Source organism: Coturnix japonica, unplaced genomic scaffold, assembly GCF_054131305.1.
Source record: "Coturnix japonica strain WE unplaced genomic scaffold, WE-NBRP24 Scf058, whole genome shotgun sequence".
In the NCBI taxonomy this organism is placed as follows: domain Eukaryota; kingdom Metazoa; phylum Chordata; class Aves; order Galliformes; family Phasianidae; genus Coturnix; species Coturnix japonica.
Window position 1 is genome coordinate 1,055,525 of NW_028188961.1, and position 23,325 is coordinate 1,078,849.

Genomic DNA, 23,325 nt, shown 5'->3' on the forward strand with positions numbered 1-23,325 from the left:
GACCCATAGAGACACTTAGAGACCCATAGAGACCCCATAGGGACCCATAGGGACCCATAGAGATCCATAGAGATCCAATGGGACCCATAGGGATCCATAGAGACCCATAGAGACACTTAGAGACCCATAGGGACCCATAGGGACACATAGGGACCCATAGAGACCCATAGAGATCCAATGGGACCCATAGAGATCCATAGGGATCCAATGGGACCCATAGAGACACATAGAGATCCATAGAGACCCATAGAGACCCATAGGGATCCAATGGGACCCATAGAGACCCATAGAGACCCATAGGGATCCAATGGGACCCATAGAGACCCATAGAGATCCAATGGGACCCATAGGGAGCCACAGAACCCCATAGAGACCCCATAGAGATCCATAGAACCCCATAGAGACCCATAGAGACCCATAGCGACCCATAGAGACCCATAGAGACACACAGAGACACATAGAGATCCATAGAGACACTTAGAGACCTATAGAGACCCATAGAGACACTTAGAGACCCATAGAGACCCATAGAGACCCATAGGGATCCATGGGGACCCATAGAGACCCATAGAGACCCATAGGGATCCATAGAGATCCAATGGGACCCATAGAGACCCATAGAGACCCATAGAGATCCAATGGGACTCATAGGGATCCATAGAGACCCATAGAGACCCATAGAGATCCATAGAGACCCATAGGGATCCAATGGGATCCAATGGGACCCATAGAGACCCATAGAGACCCATAGGGATCCATAGAGATCCAATGGGACCCATAGAGACCCATAGAGACACATAGAGATCCATAGGGACCCATAGAGACACTTAGAGACCCCATAGAGACCCATAGAGACACATAGAGACCCATAGGGACACATAGAGACCCCATAGGGACCCATAGAGACCCATAGAGATCCAATGGGACCCAAAGAGACCCATAGGGATCCATAGAGATCCATAGAGATCCAATGGGACCCATAGGGAGCCACAGAACCCCATAGAGACCCATAGAGACCCCATAGAGACCCATAGAGATCCATAGAGACACTTAGAGACCCATAGAGACCCCATAGGGACACATAGAGACACATAGAGATCCATAGAGACCCATAGAGACCCATAGAGACACATAGAGACCCATAGAGACCCATAGAGACCCATAGAGATCCATAGAGACCCATAGAGACCCATAGAGATCCATAGAGACCCATAGAGATCCATAGAGATCCAATGGGACCCATAGAGACCCATAGGGATCCAATGGGACCCATAGAGACACATAGAGACCCATAGGGACACATAGAGATCCAATGGGACCCATAGGGATCCAATGGGACCCATGTTCAGCCTCATTTCCCACCCATTTCCCCATGGACATGTCAGGCGGGCCTATGGGGGGCGGCGTGGGGGTAAGAGACCCATAGCGACCCATAGAGACCCATAGAGATCCATAGAGACCCATAGAGACCCATAGAGATCCATAGAGACACTTAGAGATCCAATGGGACCCATGGGGACCCATAGGGAGCCATAGAACCCCATAGAGACCCCATAGAGACACATACGGACCCATAGAGACACTTAGAGACCTACAGAGACCCCATAGGGACCCATAGGGACCCATAGGGACCCATAGAGACCCATAGGGACCCATAGAGACACATAGAGACCCATAGAGACCCATAGAGACCCATAGGGATCCATAGGGATCCATAGAGATCCAATGGGACCCATAGAGACACATAGAGACCCATAGAGACCCATAGAGACCCATAGGGACCCATAGAGACCCATAGAGACCCATAGAGACCCATAGAGACCCATAGAAACCCATAGAGACCCATAGAGACCCATAGAGACCCCATAGAGACCCATAGAGACCCATAGAGACACATAGAGACCCCACAGAGACCCCATAGGGACCCATAGAGACCCCATAGAGACCCATAGAGACCCATAGGGACCCATAGAGATCCAATGGGACCCATAGGGAGCCACAGAACCCCATAGAGACCCATAGAGACCCCATAGAGACACATAGAGACCCATAGAGACCCATAGGGACCCATGGGGACCCATAGAGACACATAGAGACCCATAGCGACCCATAGAACCCCATAGGGACCCATAGGGATCCAATGGGACCCACATTCAGCCTCATTTCCTTTCCATTTCCCCTCATTTCCCCCCATAACCCACCCCATAACCCCATAACCTGCCCCATAGCCCCATAACCTGCCCCATAACCCACCCCATAACCCCATAACCCACCCCATAGCCCCATAACCCACCCCATAACCCCATAACCTGCCCCATAACCCACCCCATAACCCCATAACCTGCCCCATAGCCCCATAACCTGCCCCATAACTCACCCCATAACCCCATAACCCACCCCATAGCCCCATAACCCACCCCATAACCCCATAACCTGCCCCATAACCCACCCCATAACCCCATAACCCACCCCATAGCCCCATAACCTGCCCCATAACTCACCCCATAACCCCATAACCCACCCCATAGCCCCATAACCTGCCCCATAACCCACCCCATAGCCCCATAACCTGCCCCATAACTCACCCCATAACCCCATAACCCGCCCCACAGCCCCATAACCTGCCCCATAACCTGCCCCATAACCTGCCCCATAACCCCATAACCCACCCCATAGCCCCATAACCTGCCCCATAACCCACCCCATAACCCCATAACCCACCCCATAACCCCATAACCCACCCCATAGCCCCATAACCTGCCCCATAACCCACCCCATAACCCCATAACCCACCCCATAACCCCATAACCCACCCCATAGCCCCATAACCTGCCCCATAACCCACCCCATAGCCCCATAACCTGCCCCATAACTCACCCCATAACCCCATAACCCGCCCCACAGCCCCATAACCTGCCCCATAACCTGCCCCATAACCCCATAACCCACCCCATAGCCCCATAACCCGCCCCATAACCCACCCCATAACCCCATAACCCACCCCATAGCCCCATAACCTGCCCCATAACCCACCCCATAACCCCATAACCCACCCCATAGCCCCATAACCCACCCCATAACCCCACAGCCCCATAACCCACCCCATAACCCCATAACCTGCCCCATAACCCACCCCATAACCCCATAACCCCATAACCCACCCCATAGCCCCATAACCTGCCCCATAACCCACCCCATAACCCCATAACCCCACAGCCCCATAACCCCATAACCCACCCCATAACCCCACAGCCCCATAACCCACCCCATAACCCACCCCATAACCCCGCAGCCCCATAACCCACCCCATAACCCCATAACCTGCCCCATAACCCGCCCCATAACCCCATAACCCACCCCATAGCCCCATAACCCACCCCATAGCCCCATAACCCACCCCATAACCCCATAACCCGCCCCATAACCCACCCCATAACCCTATAACCCACCCCATAGCCCCATAACCTGCCCCATAACCCACCCCATAGCCCCATAAACCACCCCATAACCCCATAACCTGCCCCATAACCCACCCCATAACCCTATAACCCACCCCATAACCCCGCAGCCCCATAACCCCATAACCCCATAACCCACCCCATAACCCCATAACCCACCCCATAACCCCACAGCCCCATAACCCCATAACCTGCCCCATAACCCACCCCATAACCCCATAACCTGCCCCATAACCCACCCCATAACCCCATAACCTGCCCCATAACCCACCCCATAGCCCCATAATCTGCCCCATAACCCACCCCATAACCCCATAACCTGCCCCATAACTCACCCCATAACCCCATAACCTGCCCCATAACCCCATAACCCCACAGCCCCATAACCCACCCCACAGCCCCATAACCCCATAACCCACCCCATAACCTGCCCCATAACCCACCCCATAACCCTATAAGCCACCCCATAGCCCCATAACCTGCCCCATAACCCACCCCATAACCCACCCCATAACCCCATAACCCACCCCATAACCCCATAACCCACCCCATAACCCCATAACCTGCCCCATAACCTGCCCCATAACCCCATAACCTGCCCCATAACCCCATAACCCACCCCATAACCCACCCCATAACCCCATAACCCACCCCATAACCCCATAACCCCATAACCCACCCCATAGCCCCATAACCCACCCCATAACCCCATAACCCCATAACCCACCCCATAGCCCCATAACCCACCCCATAACCTGCCCCATAACCCACCCCATAACCCCATAACCCACGCCATAACCCCACAGCCCCATAACCCCATAACCCACCCCATAACCCCATAACCCCATAACCCACCCCATAGCCCCATAACCCACCCCATAACCTGCCCCATAACCCCATAACCTGCCCCATAACCCACCCCATAACCCCATAACCCCATAACCCCATAACCCACCCCATAGCCCCATAACCCACCCCATAACCTGCCCCATAACCCCATAACCCACCCCATAACCCACCCCATAGCCCCATAACCCACCCCATAACCCCATAACCTGCCCCATAACCCACCCCATAGCCCCATAACCCCATAACTCACCCTATAACCTGCCCCATAACCCACCCCATAACCTGCCCCATAACCTGCCCCATAGCCCCATAACCTGCCCCATAACCCACCCCATAACCCCATAACCCACCCCATAACCCCATAACCTGCCCCATAACCTGCCCCATAACCCCATAACCTGCCCCATAACCCCATAACCCACCCCATAACCCACCCCATAACCCCATAACCTGCCCCATAACCCGCCCCATAACCCACCCCATAACCCCATAACCCACCCCATAGCCCCATAACCCCATAACCTGCCCCATAACCCACCCCATAGCCCCATAACCCACCCTATAACCCACCCCATAACCCCATAACTCACCCCATAACCCCATAACCCACCCCACAGCCCCATAACTCACCCCATAACCCCATAACCTGCCCCATAACCCACCCCATAACCCCATAACCCACCCCATAACCCCATAACCCCATAACCCACCCCATAACCCCACAGCCCCATAACCCCACAGCCCCATAACCCCATAACCTGCCCCATAACCCACCCCATAACCCCATAACCCACCCCATAACCCCACAGCCCCATAACCCCATAACCTGCCCCATAACTCACCCCATAGCCCCATAACCTACCCCATAACCCCATAACCCACCCCATAACCCCATAACCCTCCCCATAACCCCATAACCTGCCCCATAACCCACCCCATAACCCCATAACTCACCCCATAACCCCACAGCCCCATAACCCCACAGCCCCATAACCCCATAACCTGCCCCATAACCCACCCCATAACCCACCCCATAACCCCACAGCCCCATAACCCACCCCATAGCCCCATAACCCACCCCATAACCCCGCAGCCCCATAACTCACCCCATAACCCCATAACCCACCCCATAGCCCCGCAGCCCCATAACCCCATAACCCACCCCATAACCCACCCCATAGCCCCATAACCTGCCCCATAACCCACCCCATAACCCCACAGCCCCATAACCCACCCCATAACCCCATAACCCACCCCATAGCCCCATAACCCACCCCATAACCCCATAACCTGCCCCATAACCCACCCCATAACCCCATAACCCACCCCATAGCCCCACAGCCCCATAACTCACCCTATATTCCTTGATCTCCTCCTGTAGGATCTGGTCGGCGTCCGCGTACACCTCCACCTTCCGCTGCTTCTCCAGCTTCCGACGCAGCCTCGACAGCTCCTCCTGCCCCATAGACACCCCATAGCACCCCATAGACCCCCATAGACCCCCATAGACACCCCATATCACCCCATAGGACCCCACAGACCCCCCATAGCACCCCATAGGGCCCCCTAATGCCCCATAGACTCCCTCCACTGCCCCATAGGACCCCATAGACCCCCATAGAGACCCAATAGTACCCCATAGATCCCCCATAGGACCCCATAGACACCCCATAGGACCCCATAGACACCCCATAGCACCCCAAAGGGCCCCCTAATGCCCCATAGACTCCCTCCACAGCCCCATAGGACCCCATAGACCCCCAATAGTACCCCATAGACCCCCATAGACCCCCCATAGGACCCCATAGACCCCCTCCATCACCCCATAGGACCCCATAGACACCCCATAGCACCCCATAGGCCCCCTAGTGCCCCATAGACTCCCTCCACTGCCCCATAGGACCCCATAGACCCCCACAGAGACCCAATAGTACCCCATAGACCCCCATAGAACCCTGTAGATCCCCCATTAGGACCCCATAGACCCCCCAGAGGACCCCATAGACCCCCATAGTACCCCCCATAGTACCCCATAGACCCCCTCCATCACCCCATAGCACCCCATAGACACCCCATAGACACCCCATAGCACCCCCTAATGCCCCATAGACACCCCATATCACCCCATAGGACCCCATAGACACCCCATAGCGCCCCATAGACACCCCATAGACACCCCATAGCACCCCATAGACACCCCATAGCACCCCATAGGGCCCCATAGGGCCCCCTAATGCCCCATAGACTCCCTCCACTGCCCCATAGGACCCCATAGACCCCCAATAGTACCCCATAGACCCCCATAGACCCCCCATAGGACCCCATAGACCCCCCATAGTACCCCATAGACCCCCTCCATCACCCCATAGACCCCCCATAGTACCCCATAGACCCCCTCCATCACCCCATAGACCCCCATAGACCCCCCATAGGACCCCACAGACCCCCCATAGTACCCCATAGACCCCCTCCATCACCCCATAGACACCCCATAGCACCCCATAGGGCCCCCTAATGCCCCATAGACTCCCTCCACTGCCCCATAGGACCCCATAGACCCCCAATAGTACCCCATAGACCCCCATAGACCCCCATAGACACCCCATAGACCCCCTATAGTACCCCATAGACCCCCTCCATCACCCCATAGGATCCCATAGACACCCCACAGCACCCCATAGGGCCCCCTAATGCCCCATAGACTCCCTCCACTGCCCCATAGGACCCCATAGACCCCCATAGAGACCCAATAGTACCCCATAGACCCCCATAGACCCCCATAGTACCCCATAGACCCCCTCCATCACCCCATAGGACCCCACAGACACCCCATAGCACCCCATAGGGCCCCCTAATGCTTCATAGACCCCATAGACCCCCATAGAGACCCAATAGTACCCCATAGTACCCCATAGATCCCCCATAGTACCCCATAGACCCCCTCCATCACCCCATAGGACTCCATAGGCACCCCATAGCACCCCATAGGGCCCCATAGCACCCCATAGGGCCCCCTAATGCCCCATAGACTCCCTCCACTGCCCCATAGGACCCCATAGACCCCCCATAGTACCCCATAGACCCCCTCCATCACCCCATAGACCCCCATAGACCCCTCATAGTACCCCATAGACCCCCTCCATCACCCCATAGGACCCCATAGACACCCCATAGCACCCCATAGGGCCCCCTAATGCCCCATAGACTCCCTCCACTGCCCCATAGGACCCCATAGACCCCCATAGACCCCCAATAGTACCCCATAGTACCCCGTAGATCCCCCATAGACCCCCCATAGTACCCCATAGACACCCCATAGCACCCCATAGGGCCCCCTAATGCCCCATAGACTCCCTCCACAGCCCCATAGGACCCCATAGACCCCCAATAGTACCCCATAGACCCCCATAGCACCCCATAGACACCCCATAGCACCCCATAGGGCCCCATATCACCCCATATCACCCCATAGACACCCCATAGCACCCCATAGGGCCCCCTAATGCCCCATAGACTCCCTCCACTGCCCCATAGGACCCCATAGACCCCCAATAGTACCCCATAGTACCCCGTAGATCCCCCATAGGACCCCATAGACCCCCTCCATCACCCCATAGACCCCCATAGGCACCCCATAGTACCCCATAGGGCCCCCTAATGCCCCATAGACTCCCTCCACTGCCCCATAGGACCCCATAGACCCCCATAGAGACCCAATAGTAACCCATAGACACCCCATATCACCCCATAGGACCCCATAGACACCCCATAGACACCCCATATCACCCCATAGGACCCCATAGACACCCCATATCACCCCATATCACCCCATAGGACCCACCTGCGCCCTCTTGAGGCTGAGGGACTCCTTGTCCTTGGCCGCCCTGTTCTCAGCGGCGCAGGCCTGCAGCTCCCTGAGCCGACTCTGAACGTGCTCCCCCTGAGCTCGAAGGTCCTCGGCCAATTGAGCCGCTTCCACGGCCTATGGGGCACGGAAACAAGGGGTCTATGGGGCCACGACCACCCCATAGGGACACACAGACCCTGACCCCACCATTGGGACCCATTGGGACCCCCCAGAGCTGACCCATAAGTAATGGGATGAAGGAACCAATATGGCGGACACGATGGGGGTCAATGGGGAACCATCATGGCGGACAACCCTCCCCCAGCCCCCCAAGTGCCCCCCATGTCCCCCTATTGCCCCCTATTGCCTCCTATTGCCCCCCATGTCCCCCTATTGCTCCCCATGTCCCCCTATTGCCCCCTATTGCCCCCCATTGACTCCCATTGCCCCCTATTGCCCCTATTGCCCCCCATTGCCCCCCATGTCCCCCTATTGCCCCCCATGTCCCCCTATTGCCCCCTATTGCCTCCCATTGCCCCCTATTGCCCTCCATGTCCCCCTATTGCCCCCCATGTCCCCCTATTGCCCCCTATTGCCCCCCAAGTGCCCCCTATTGCCCCCCATTGCCTCGTATTGCCCCCTATTGCCCGCTATTGCCCCCCATGTCCCCCTATAGCCCCCTATTGCCCCCCACTGCCCCCTATTGCCCCCCATTGCCTCGTATTGCCCCCTATTGCCCCCCATTGACTCCCATTGCCCCCCACGTCCCCCTATTACCCCCTATTGCCCCCCATTGCCCCCTATTGCCCCCTATAGCCCCCTATTGCCCCCCATGTACCTTCCTCTTGTTGAGCTCCAGGGCCTGTGTCCTGATGGCCAGCTCCTTCTCCACGGCGGCCAGGCTGCCCTGCAGGACTCGCTCCTTCTCCTCCAGCTTCTGCACCACCAGCAGCTGGGCGTCCACCTGGGAACCACAGGTTCTATGGGTTCTAGGTCATCCTAGGGGTGTTCTAGGCCATCCTAGGGGGGTTCTAGGCCATCATAGGGGGGTTCCAGGTCATCATAGGGGGGTTCTTGGTCTTCCTATGGGGGAGTTCTAGGTCCTTCAGTGGGTTCCAGGTCCTTCAAGGGGTTCTAGGTCATCCTAGGGGGGTTCTAGGTCCTCCAAGGGGTTCTAGGTCATCCAAGGGGTTCTAGGTCATCCTAGGAGGGGTTCTAGGTCATCCTAGGGGGGTTCTTGGTCTTCCTATGGGGGGTTCTAGGTCATCCTAGGGGGCTTCCAGGTCCTCCAAGGGGGGGTTCTAGGCCATCCTAGGGGGGTTTTAGGTCCTTCAAGGGATTCTAGGTCATCCTAGGGGGGTTCCAGGTCCACCTGGGAACCACAACGGGGGCGTTCTACGGGTTCTAGGTCATCCAAGGGGGGTTCTTGGTCCTCCAAGGGATTCTTAGTCCTCCTAGGAGGGGTTCTAGGTCATCCTAGGGGGGTTCTTGGTCTTCCTATGGGGGGTTCTAGGCCATCCTAAGGGGGTTCTAGGTCCTCAAGGGGGGGTTCTAGGCCATCCTAGGGGAGGTTCTAGGTCATCCTAGGGGGGTTCTTGGTCTTCCTATGGGGGGGTTCTAGGTCCTTCAAGGGATTCTAGGTCATCCTAGGGGGGTTCTAGGTCCTTCAAGGGATTCTAGGTCATCCTACAAGGTTTTTAGGTCATCCAAGGGATTCTAGGTCCTCCTAGGGGGGTTTTAGGTCCTCCAAGGGATTCTAGGTCATCCTAGGGGGGTTCTAGGCCATCCTAGGGGGGTTCTAGGCCATCCTACGGGGGTTCTAGGTCCTTCAAGGGATTCTAGGTCATCCTACGGGGGTTCTAGGTCCTTCAAGGGATTCTAGGTCATCCTACGGGGGTTCTAGGTCCTTCAAGGGATTCTAGGTCATTCTACAGGGGTTCTAGATCCTTCAGTGGGTTCTAGGTCATCCTACGGGGGTTCTAGGCCATCCTAGGGGGGGTTCTAAATAATCCTAGGGGGGTTCTAGGTCCTTCAAGGGATTCTAGGTCATCCTAGGAGAGGTTCTAGGTCATCCTAGGGGGGTTCTAGGGCCTTCAAGGGATTCTAGGCCATCCTAGGGGGGGTTCTAGACCATCCTAGGGGGGTTCCAGGTCCTCCAAGGGGTTCTAGGTCACCCTAGGTCCCCCAAGACGTTCTAGATCCCCCAACACGTTCCAGGTCCCCCCTTACACCCCCCCAGACCCCCAACTCCCCCCTTTATCCCCCCCTTTATCCCCACCTGTGCCTTGAGCGCCAGCACTTGCTCCGCCAGCTCATCCTTCTCCTCCCTGAGCAGCTTGTGGATCTGGTTGGCCTTGATGCGCTCCGACATCAGCTTGAAGTTGGCGTCGTCCTTCTCGCGCAGCTGCTGCAGCAGACGCAGGTTCTGCTCCTGCATGTCCTCAAAGGCCTGGCCCGTCACGTCCATCTCCGACAGCAGCGCCTCCTCCTCCTGACCAAGGGAGGAATAGGTGGGGATTGGGGACAAGATGGCCGCCGCCGGGACAAGATGGCTGCCAGGAAAAGATGGCTGCCACAAGATGGCCACCAAGACAAGATGGCCGTCATAAGATGGTCACCAAGACAATATGGCTGCCAGGACAAGATGGCCGCCACAAGATGGTCACCAAGACAATATGGCTGCCTAGACAAGATGGCTGCCGAGACAAGATGGCTGCCAAGACAAGATGTCCGCCAAGACAAGATGGCTAACAGGACAAGATGGCCAAGACAAGATGGCTGCCAAGACAAGATGGCTGCCGGGACAAGATAGCCATCAGGACAAGATGGCCACCACAAGATGGTCACCAAGACAATATGGCTGCCGGGACAAGATGGCTGCCAAGACAAGATGGCTGCCAGGACAAGATGGCCGCCAAGACAAGATGGCTGCCGGGACAAGATGGCTGCTGGGACAAGATGGCTGCCAAGACAAGATGGCTGCCACAAGATGGCCGTCATGACAAGATGGCTGACAGGACAAGATGGCTGCCAGGACAAGATGGCCGCCGGGACAAGATGGCCGCCACAAGATGGTCACCAAGACAATATGGCCGCCGGGACAAGATGGTCACTAAGACAATATGGCTGACAGGACAAGATGGCCGCCATGACAATATAGCTGCCAAGACAAGATGACCGCCATAAGATGGTCACCAAGACAAGATGGCCGCCAAGACAAGATGGCTGCCGGGACAAGATGGCTGCCAAGACAAGATGGATGACGGGACAAAATGGCTGCCAAGACAAGATGGCTGCCAGGACAAGATGGCTGCCAGGACAAGATGGCCGCCAAGACAAGATGGCCGCCGGGACAAGATGGCCGCCACAAGATGGTCACCAAGACAAGATGGCCGCCAAGACAAGATGGCTGCCGGGACAAGATGGCTGGCAGGGCAAGATGGCCACCACAAGATGGTCACCAAGACAATATGGCTGCCAAGACAAGATGGCCGCCAAGACAAGATGGCTGCTGAGAAAAGATGGCTGCCGGGACAAGATGGCTGCCGAGACAAGATGGCTGACAGGACAAGATGGCTGCCAGGACAAGATGGCTGCCAAGACAATATGGCTGCCAGGACAAGATGGCTGCCAAGACAAGATGGCTGACAGGACAAGATGGCTGCCGGGCCTAGTAGGCCTCAACCCCTTTCCCCACCCATTTATGACTCCATCTTACAACCAACCCCCCCATTACCCTTAATAACCACTAATTAACACCCCAGAGCTAATTAAGGCCGTTAATTAAGCTAATTAAAAACCTGTTTGGTGGCGGCCAGCCTCCTCTGCAGGGCCAAGATGGCTGCCGGGCCTAGTAGGCCTCAACCCCTTTCCCCACCCCTTTATGACTCCTCTGCAGGGCCAAGATGGCTGCCGGGCCTAGTAGGCCTCAACCCCTTTCCCCACCCATTTATGACTCCATCTTACCACTAACCCCCCCATTACCCTTAATAACCACTAATTAACACCCCAGAGCTAATTAAGGCCGTTAATTAAGCTAATTAAGGACCTGTTTGGTGGTGGCCAGCCTCCTCTGCAGGGACAAGATGGCCGCCGGGCCTTGTAGGCCTCAACCCCTTTCCCCACCCACTTAAGGCTCCATCTTACAACCTACCCCCCCCATTACCCTTAATTAACATTACCCTTAATTAATAACCACTAATTAACACCCCAGAGCTAATTAAGGCTGCTAATTAAGCTAATTAAGGACCTGTTTGGTGGCGGCCAGCCTCCTCTGCAGGGCCAAGATGGCCGCTGGGCCTAGTAGGCCTCAACCCCTTTCCCCACCCATTTATGACTCCCTCTTACAACCTACCCCCCCCATTACCCTTAATAACCACTAATTAACACCCCAGGGCTAATTAAGGCCGTTAATTAAGCTAATTAATGACCTGTTTGGTGGCGGCCAGCCTCCTCTGCAGGCCTTCAATGCTCTCCTCGGCCGCCCTCAGTCTCCTCAAGGCCTCTTCGTCCGCCAGTTTCTTGCTCTCCCTCCTCTCACGTTCCTCCAGCTCCCGGGCACGGCCACGAAGCTCCTCGGCCTTCATTTGCATAATTAATTAACATAATTAGCATAATTCATTAACATCATCAATGGACTCATTAACACTGAGTCAATGCAACACCAGCTCCAATTAAGATGTCATTAAGATGTGTAGCCATGAAGCTCATCCGCCTTCATTAGCATAATTAATTAACATAATTAATATGCCTCATTAAGGGGTAATTAACCACCGCTTCATTAGGAGCCTTAATTAAGGGCTTAATTACCCTGTGAGACCAGCCCATGATTAGCATATTATCTGCATACACCAGCATATGTTTTGCATACATTATCACTTAATTAAGGGAAACCTCATCCATTTATGCATCAATTAGCATTCAATTTGCATACATTAGCACTTGATTTGCATACATTAGACTTTATATAATCTATATAACTCTATATAATACTATATAGATATTATATATACTATATACTATCTATATAGTGTCACATACATGATTTGCATACTTGATTTGCATCTAATCTGCATAACCACGTTACATTAGCATCTAATTTGCATACATCCCCAAATAATTTGCATCTTGTTCGTGCCTACGTTATGTGTGCAATGCAACTTCCACCTCGTGTATGAGTCGCATACACCACCGCCTGATTTGCATATATTAGCATCTAATTAGCATCTAATTTGCATACATCCCCATATAATTTGCATAACTCGCTCACTCTTGCTCGTGCCTACATTATGTGTGTAATGCAACCTCCACCCTGTGTATGATTAGCATACACCACCGTCTGATTTGCATAAATTAACATCTAATTAGCATATAGTTAGCATACATCCCCATACAATTTGCATCACTCACTCACTCTTGTTCGTGCCTACGTTATGTGTGTAACGCAACCTCCACCTCGTGTATGATCCGCATACATTACCGCCTGATTTGCATATATCAGCATCTAATTAGCATATATTTGCATCTAATTTGCATAATTCGCTCACTCTTCGTGCCTACGTTATGTGTGCCTACGTAATGTAACCTCCACCTCCACCTGATTCGCATACTCCACCGCCTGATTTACATACATTACCATCTAATTAGCATGTAATTAGCATGTAATTAGCATACCTCGGCCTTGCTCTTGCGCTCTGCCGCCATGAGCTGCACTTTGTCCCTTTGTTCCTTTGGGGCCGATTTGTACATGTCCAGCAGCAGCTTCATCTCCTTCTGGCTCTCCTGAGCCTTCCTGAATACATTTGCATCTCATTTGCATCTCATCAAGCCTCATTTGCATCTCATCAAGCCTCATTTGCATCTCATTAACATAACGTTTGTACACCCCCCCCCCCCCCCCCCCCCCCCCAAGCAGCAGCTTCATCTCCTTCTGGCTCTCCTGAGCCTTCCTGAATACATTTGCATCTCATTTGCATCTCATCGAGCCTCATTTGCATCTCATCAAAAGCCTCATTTGCATCTCATTACCATAACGCTTCTGATGCCCCCCCCTCCCAAGCAGAAGCTTTATCTCCTTCTGGCTATCCTGAGCCTTCCTGAATACATTTGCATCTCATTTGCATCTCATCGAGCCTCATTTGCATCTCATCAAAGCCTCATTTGCATCTCATTACCATAACGCTTCTGATGCCCCCCCCCAAGCAGAAGCTTCATCTCTTTCTGGCTCTCCTGAGCCTTCCTGAATACATTTGCATCTCATTTAGCCTCATTTGCATCTCATTACCATAACGCGTCTCATGCCCGGCCCCCCCCCCCATTCAAATCAGTTCCCAGCCACCCCATAACTGACCCCCCCTGACCCATAAGTGCCCCCCACACCCCATAACTGCCCCATATCCACCCCATAACTGCCCCATATCCACCCCATAACTGCCCCATACCCACCCCATAACTGCCCCATACCCACCCCATAACTGACCCCCCCGACCCATAAGTGCCTCCCACATCCCATCACTGCCCCATAAGTGCCCCATATCCACCCCATAACTGCCCCATATCCACCCCATAAGTGCCCCATACCCACCCCATTACAGCCCCATACCCACCCCATAACTGCCCCCCAGCTCCCATAACTCCCCCCCAGCCCCATACCCACCCCATAGCTGCCCCCCCTGCCCCATAACCCCCCCCTTTGCCCCATTACAGCCCCATACCCACCCCATAACTGCCCCATACCCACCCCATAACTGCCCCATACCCACCCCATAACTGCCCCCCTGCCCCATACCCACCCCATAACTGCCCCCCAACCCCCATACCCACCCCATAACTGCCCCATACCCACCCCATTACAGCCCTTATCCACCCCATAACTGCCTCCCCTGCCCCATAACAGCCCCCCAGACCACATAACTGCCCCCCAGACCCCATAACTGCCCCCCCTGCCCCATAACCCCCCCCCTTTGCCCCATAACTGCCTCCCCTGCCCCATAACAGCCCCCCCCTGCCCCATAACCCCCCCCCTGCCCCATAAGTGCCCCCCCTGCCCCATAACCCCCCCCCTTTGCCCCATTACAGCCCCATACCCACCCCATAACAGCCCCATACCCACCCCATAACTGCCTCCCCCCCCCATTACAGCCCCATACCCACCCCATAACTGCCCCCCAGACCCCATAACTGCCCCCCAACCCCCATATCCACCCCATAACTGCCCCATACCCACCCCATAACCACCCCCCAAGCCCCTTAGCTCTCCCCTAGGCCCCATACCCACCCCATAACTGCCCCCCTGACCCCATAATAGCCCCATACCCACCCCATTACTGCCTCCCACCCACCCCATAACTGCCCCCCAGACCCCATAACAGCCCCCCTAGGCCCCATATCCACCCCCTAACTGCCCCATAACTGCCCCCCTACCCCTATACCCACCCCATAACTGCTCCCCAGACCCCATAACTGCCCCCCTAGGCCCAATATCCACCCCACAACTGCCCCATAACTCCCCCCCAGCCCCATACCCACCCCATAACTGCCCCCCCTGCCCCATAACCCCCCCCCTTTGCCCCATAACAGCCCCCCCTGCCCCATAACCCCCCCCCAACCCCCATACCCACCCCATAACAGCCCCCCCTGCCCCATAACCCCCCCCCCATTTGCCCCACAACTCACTTGAGCTCGGCCCGGAGCTGTTTGAGCACATCCGAGTCCTTTTTCTTGGCCTCCTCTTGAGCCCCTTTGGGTCTCTCCCTTCCCCCCCCCCTGTCCCCCCTTTCTACCCCCCTGGACGACGCCCCCCCCCCCCCCCCCCCCATGGGTCTGGTTGTTACTTGGGGGGTGGGGGGCTCCTTGGGTCGGGGTTGGGGGGGGGGGGGAGGGGGTTGAGGTGGGGGTGGGGCTGTGGATGAGGTTGTGGGGGGCTCCTCATCATCTGTGGGTCTCCGTGGGGCGGCCTCAGGTTGTTGTGGGGCTGGGTTGGTTGTAGGGGGGGGGGGGTCCCGCTTGGCTTCCCCTATAGGGGTGGGGCCGGGTGGGCCCGCGGTGTCTTCCTCTTTAAGAGGGGTGGGGCCTGCTGGGGTGGCTCCGCCCCCTGTTGTCATTGTTCCGGCTCCTGATTGGGTGTCGTCCGAAGGGGCGGAGCTTGGAGGGGGTGGGGGGGGAGGGGCGGAGCTGGGGGGGGGAGGGGCGGAGCTGGGCTGGAAACGGTGCTAAAAGGGAGAGAAATAGGGGGAAATCAGCAGCAGGTGGGACCCACCTGGATTGGGGCATTGCCCTTTTAAGATATTGACCTAACATAACCAAGCTCGGTGGCGTTGCCCTTTTAAGACGGCCAACTCAGCGCCATTCATCCTTTTGGAGCTTCTTAAAAGGGCAACGCCACACAATGTCATCTCTAACATGACCCCAGACTAACGCCTGCGTTGCCCTTTTAAGCTCTTCTTGCCTTAAAGGGGCAACGCCAAAGCCCTATCTCTAACATGGGCCCAGATGACACTGCCGGCATTACCCTTTTAAGCTCCTCTTTTTCTTAAAGGGGCAACGCCAAAGCCCTATCTCTTAACATGGGCCCAGATGACACTGCCGGCATTACCCTTTTAAGCTCCTCTTTTTCTTAAAGGGGCAACGCCAAAGCCCTATCTCTAACATGGGACCATAGGACCGCAGGCTGGTGTTACCCTTTTAAGCTCTTCTACACCGGAAATCCCACCCCCTCATACAGGAAGTCCCTCCCCCCAAACAGGAAGTTACCTACATAAACAGGAAGTCCCTGGCCAAACAGGAAGTCCCGCCCCCATAAACAGGAAGTCCCGCCCCCAAACAGGAAGTCCCACCCCCCAAACAGGAAGTCCCTCCCCATAAACAGGAAGTCTCAGTCTCACTCCCATAAACAGGAAGTCCCACCCCCCAAACAGGAAGTCCCGCCCCCATAAACAAGAAGTCCCTCCCCCAAGCAGGAAGTCCCAACCCCATAAACAGGAAGTCCCGCCCCCCAAACTGGAAGTCTCATCCCCAAACAGGAAGTCCCATCCCCCTAAACAGGAAGTTCCTCCCCCAAACAGGAAGTCACCCGAATAAACAGGAAGTCCCTCCCCATAAACAGGAAGTCTCAGTCTCACCCCCATAAACAGGAAGTCCCACCCCCCAAACAGGAAGTCCCACCCCCATAAACAGGAAGTCCCTCTTCCAAACAGGAAGTCTCATCCCCAAACAGGAAGTTCTGCCCCCCAAACAGGAAGTCTCATCCCTAAACAGGAAGTCCCGCCCTCAGACAGGAAGTCCCGCCCCCCAACAGGAAGTCCCGCCCTAAAACAGGAAGTCCTGCCCCTCAGACAGGAAGTTCCTCCCCCAAACAGGAAGTTCCTCCCCCCAAACAGGAAGTCACCCCTTCCACAGGAAGTCCTGCCCCAAAACAGGAAGTCCCGCCCCTCAGACAGGAAGTCCCGCCCCCAAACAGGAAGCCCCTCCCCCATACAGGAAGTCTCACCCCCATAAACAGGAAGTCCCGCCCCCCTTACACAGGAAGTGGTCCCCACCCACCTTTCCGATCTCGGCCTGCACCTCGCGCAGTTTCCTCTTGTAGCGCTGCACGTCGCCCTTCAGCTGGTGGTTGTGGTTCTGGAGGCTGCTGATCAGGTGACGCATCTCGCGGTTGATGGGGCCTGTGGGGCGGGGATAGAACCAACAGTGAGACCCATAGGGACACATAGAGACCCATAGGAATCCATTGAACCCCATAGGGACCCCATAGGGACCCCATAGGAATCCATTGAACCCCATAGGGACCCATAGGGACACATAGGGACACATAGAGACCCATAGGGACACATAGGGACCCCATAGGGACACATAGGGACCCATAGGGACACACTGGGACCCATAGGAATCCATAGGGACACATTGGGACCCATAGAGCCCCCATAGGGGTCCATAGGGACCCATAGGGATACATAGAGACCCATAGGGACCCCATAGGGACCCCATAGGGGCACATAGAGACCCCATAGGGACACATAGGGACCCATAGGGACCCATAGGGACCCCATAGGGACACATAGGGACACATAGGGACACATAGAGACCCCACAGGGACCCATAGGGACACATAGAGACACATAGGGACCCATAGGGACACATAGGAATCCATTGAACCCCATAGGGACCCATAGAGACCCCATAGGGACACATAGGGACCCCATAGGGATCCATAGGGACTCATAGGGACACATAGAGACCCATAGGGACCCCATAGGGACACATAGGGACCCCATAGGGGCACATAGAGACCCCATAGGGACACATAGAGACCCCATAGGGACCCATAGGGACCTCATAGGGACACATAGGGACACATAGAGACCCCACAGGGACCCATAGGGACACATAGGGACACATAGAGACCCCATAGGGACACATAGAGACACATAGGAATCCATTGAACTCCATAGGGACCCATAGGGACCCATAGAGACCCCATAGGGACCCATAGGGACCCATAGGGACCCCATAGGGACACATAGGGACACATAGGGACACCTAGGGACACATAGAGACCCATAGGGACCCATAGAGACCCATAGGGACCCATAGGGACCCCATAGGGACACATAGGGACCCATAGGGACACACTGGGACCCATAGGAATCCATAGGGACACATTGGGACCCATAGAGACCCCATAGGGACACATAGGGACCCATAGGAACACATAGGGACCCATAGAGACCCCATAGGGACACATAGGGACCCCATAGGGACACATAGGAATCCATTGAACCCCATAGGGACCCATAGAGACCCCATAGGGACACATAGGGACATATAGAGACACATAGGGACACATAGAGACCCATAGGGATCCATAGGGACACATAGAGACCCCATAGGGACACATAGGGACCCATAGGGACATATATAACCCATCTCCCCCTATATCCCCCCATATAACCCACCCCATATCTCCCCCCATTTCCCATATAACCCCCCCATATCTCCCCCTATAACCCCCCATATCATCCCCCCATATCTCCCCCCATTTCCCATATAACCCCCATATAATCCCCCCATTTCCCATATAACCCCCATATAATCCCCCCATATCTCCCCCTATATCCCCCCATATCTCCCCATATAACCCCCCATATCTCCCCCTATATCCCCCCATATAACCCACCCCCCATATAATCCCCCCATACCTCCCCCTATATCCCCCCATATCTCCCCCCATTTCCCATATAACCCCCCCATATATCCCCATATATATCCCCCCATATAATCCCCCCATATCTCCCCCTATATCCCCCCATATAATCCCCCCATATCTCCCCCCATTTCCCATATAACCCCCCATATAACCCACCCCATATCTCCCCCCATTCCCCATATAACCCCCCATATAACCCCCATATCTCCCCCCATTTCCCATATAACCCCCCTTATAACCCCCCATATAACCCCCCATTTCCCATATAACCCCCCATATAACCCCCATATCTCCCCCATTCCCCATATAACCCCCCATATCACCCCCTATAATCCCCCCATATCTCCCCCCATTTCCCATATAACCCCCATATCTCCCCCCATTTCCCATATAACCCCCCATATCTCCCCCCATTTCCCATATAACCCCCATATCTCCCCCCATTTCCCATATAACCCCCCATATCTCCCCCCATTTCCCATATAACCCCCATATCTCCCCCCATTTCCCATATAACCCCCCATATCTCCCCCCATTTCCCATATAACCCCCATATCTCCCCCCATTTCCCATATAACCCCCTATATCCCCCCATATCCCCCATATCTCCCCCTATATCCCCCCATATAACCCACCCCCCATATAATCCCCCCATATCTCCCCCCATTCCCCATATAACCCCCCTATATCTCCCCCTATATCCCCCCATATAATCCCCCCATATCTCCCCCCATTTCCCATATAACCCCCATATCTCCCCCCATTTCCCATATAACCCCCCCATATCTCCCCCCATTTCCCATATAACCCCCATATCTCCCCCCATTTCCCATATAACCCCCCATATCTCCCCCCATTTCCCATATAACCCCCATATCTCCCCCTATATCCCCCCATATAATCCCCCCATATCTCCCCCCATTTCCCATATAACCCCCCTTATAACCCCCCACATAACCCCCCATTTCCCATATAACCCCCCATATAACCCCCCATATAACCTCCATTTCCCATATAACCCCCCATATAACCCCCATTTCCCATATAACCCCCCATATCTCCCCCCATTTCCCATATAACCCCCATATCTCCCCCCATTTCCCATATAACCCCCATATCTCCCCCCATTTCCCATATAACCCCCATATCTCCCCCCATTTCCCATATAACCCCCCATATACCCCCCCATTTCCCATATAACCCCCATATCTCCCCCCATTTCCCATATAACCCCCCATATCTCCCCCCATTTCCCATATAACCCCCCCATATAATCTCCCCCTATATCCCCCCATATAACCCACCCCCCATATAATCTCCCCCTATATCCCCCCATATAACCCACCCCCCATATAATCCCCCCATATCTCCCCCTATATCCCCCCATATCTCCCCATATAACCCCCCATATAATCCCCCCATATCTCCCCCTATATCCCCCCATATCTCCCCATATAACCCCCCCATATCTCCCCCCATTTCCCATATAACCCACCCCATAACCCCCCATTTCCCATATAACCCACCCCATAACCCCCAATTTCCCATATAATCCCCCCATATCTCCCCCTATATCCCCCCATATAACCCACCCCCCATATAATCCCCCCATATCTCCCCCCATTTCCCATATAACCCCCCCATATATCCCCCTATATCCCCCCATATAACCCCCCATATAATCCCCCCATATCTCCCCCTATATCCCCCCCTATAATCCCCCCATATCCCATATAACCCCCATATAACCCACCCCATAACCACCCCCCATATAATCCCCCCATATAACCCACCCCATAACCCCCCATTTCCCATATAACCCACCCCATAACCACCCCCCATATAATTCCCCCATATAACCCACCCCCCATATAATCCCCCCATATCTCCCCCTATATCCCCCCATAACCCCCCATTTCCCATATAACCCCCCATATCTCCCCCCATTCCCCATATAACCCCCTTGGTTCGGACCCGCCTGCTCGTTGGCCGCCAGGTTCTGCTCGAACTCGATGCGCAGCATCTCGTATTCCTTGCGAACCTGGGCCAGGGTGTCCTCGAGCTGGATCACCTCGGTACGGAGCCGCTTCTGCACCCCCAGCTCGTCACTCTAATAGGGGATAATAGGGTCAATGGGATTAATAGGGTCATTGGAGTCAATAGGGCCTATGGGGCCAATGGGGTCAATAAGGCCAATGGGGTTATTGGGATCTATAGGGCCAATGGGGTCAATAGGGCCAATGGGGTTATTGGGATCTATAGGGCCAATGGGGTCAATAGGGCCAATGGGGTTAATGGGGTCAATAGGGCCAATGGGGCCAATAGGGCCAATGGGGTTATTGGGATCTATAGGGCCAATGGAGTCAATGGAGTCAATGGAGTCAATGGGGTCAATGGGGTCAATGGGGTCAATGGAGTCAATGGAGTCAATGGGGTCAATGGAGTCAATGGGGTCAATGGGGTCAATGGGGATAATGGAGTCAATGGGGTCAATGGGGTCAATGGAGTCAATGGAGTCAATGGGGTTATTGGGGTTAATGGGGTTATTGGGGTTAATGGGGTCAATGGGGTCATTGTCCTCCAGCTGGATCACCTCGGTACGGAGCCGCTTCTGCACCCCCAGCTCGTCACTCTAATAGGGGATAATAGGGTCATTGGAATCAATAGGGCCTATGGGGCCAATGGGGCCAATGGGGTCAATGGGGTCAATGGGGTCAATGGAGTCAATGGGGTTATTGGGATCTATAGGGCCAATGGGGTCAATAGGGCCAATGGGGTTATTGGGATCTATAGGGCCAATGGGGTCAATAGGGCCAATGGGGTCAATAGGGCCAATGGGGTTAATGGGGTCAGTGGGGTTAATGGGGTCATTGGGGTTAATGGGGTTAATGGGCTTAATGGGCTCAATGGGGTCATTAGAGTCAATAAGGTCAATTGGGCCAATGGTGTCAATGAGTTCATTGAAGTCAATGGAGTCAATGGAGTCAATGGGGTCAATGGAGTCAATAGGGCCAATGGAGTCAATGGAGTCAATGGGGTCAATGGAGTCAATGGGGTCAATGGGGTCAATGGAGTCAATGGGGTCAATGTGGTCAATGGAGTCAATGGGGTCAATGGAGTCAATGGAGTCAATGGGGTCAATGAAGTCAATGGAGTCAATGGAGTCAATGGGGTCAATGGAGTCAATGGAGTCAATGGGGTCAATGGAGTCAATGGAGTCAATGAGTTCATTGAAGTCAATGGAGTCAATGGGGTCAATGGAGTCAATGGGGTCAATGGAGTCAATGGGGTCAATGGGGTCAATGGAGTCAATGGGGTCAATGGGGTCAATGGGGTCAATGGAGTCAATGGGGTCAATGGAGTCAATGGAGTCAATACAGTCAATGGAGTCAATGGGGTCAATGGAGTCAATGGAGTCAATGGGGGTAATGGAGTCAATGGAGTCATTGGAGTCAATGGAGTCAATGGATTCAATGGAGTCAATGGGGTCAATGGAGTCAATGGGGTCAATGGGGTCAATGGAGTCAATGGGGTCAATGGAGTCAATGGGGTCAATGGGGTCAATGGGGTCAATAGGGCCAATGGGGTTATTGGGATCTATAGGGCCAATGGGGTCAATAGGGCCAATGGGGTCAATGGGGTCAATGGAGTCAATGGGGTTAATGGGGTCAATGGGGTCATTAGAGTCAATAAGGTCAATTGGGCCAATAGTGTCAATGAGTTCATTGAAGTCAATGGAGTCAATGGGGTCAATGAAGTCAATGGGGTCAATGGGGTCAATGGAATCAATGGAGTCATTGGAGTCAATGGGGTTAATGGGGTCAATGGAGTCAATGGGGTCAATGGAGTCAATGGAGTCAATGGGGTCAATGGAATCAATGGGGTCAATGGGGTCAGGTGGGGATAGCCACAAGTCAGCCATCTTGTCCCCCTGGCAGCCATCTTGGCGGCCATCTTGGCAGCCATTT

At 54.6% G+C, this 23,325-nt stretch overlaps 1 protein-coding gene across 9 annotated transcripts in view; it reads right to left on the reverse strand.

Annotated features, from left to right (window-relative positions):
• The window catches only part of LOC107307273 (E3 ubiquitin-protein ligase BRE1B-like), a 48,865-nt gene that overhangs the window by 5,950 nt on the left and 19,590 nt on the right, over positions 1 to 23,325 (reverse strand). For 8 of the 9 annotated variants that reach the window (XR_014941086.1, XR_014941087.1, XR_014941085.1 and 5 more), the window contains 9 exons: positions 21,332 to 21,467; positions 17,695 to 17,816; positions 15,829 to 16,364; positions 13,828 to 13,945; positions 12,585 to 12,734; positions 10,433 to 10,645; positions 8,993 to 9,118; positions 8,149 to 8,289; positions 5,662 to 5,763 (listed from right to left, as the gene is read on the reverse strand). Coding sequence is in view for 3 of the 9 variants with exons in the window: in XM_085533313.1 (XP_085389439.1) it covers positions 5,662 to 5,763; positions 8,149 to 8,289; positions 8,993 to 9,118; positions 10,433 to 10,645; positions 12,585 to 12,734; positions 13,828 to 13,945; positions 15,829 to 16,364; positions 17,695 to 17,816; positions 21,332 to 21,467 (1,644 nt within the window). In the remaining 6 variants the exon portion in view is untranslated. Of the gene's footprint in view, positions 1 to 5,661; positions 5,764 to 8,148; positions 8,290 to 8,992; positions 9,119 to 10,432; positions 10,646 to 12,584; positions 12,735 to 13,827; positions 13,946 to 14,286; positions 14,393 to 15,828; positions 16,365 to 17,694; positions 17,817 to 21,331; positions 21,468 to 23,325 lie in introns of those variants that run through there. The other variant, XM_085533314.1, reaches the window with a different exon arrangement.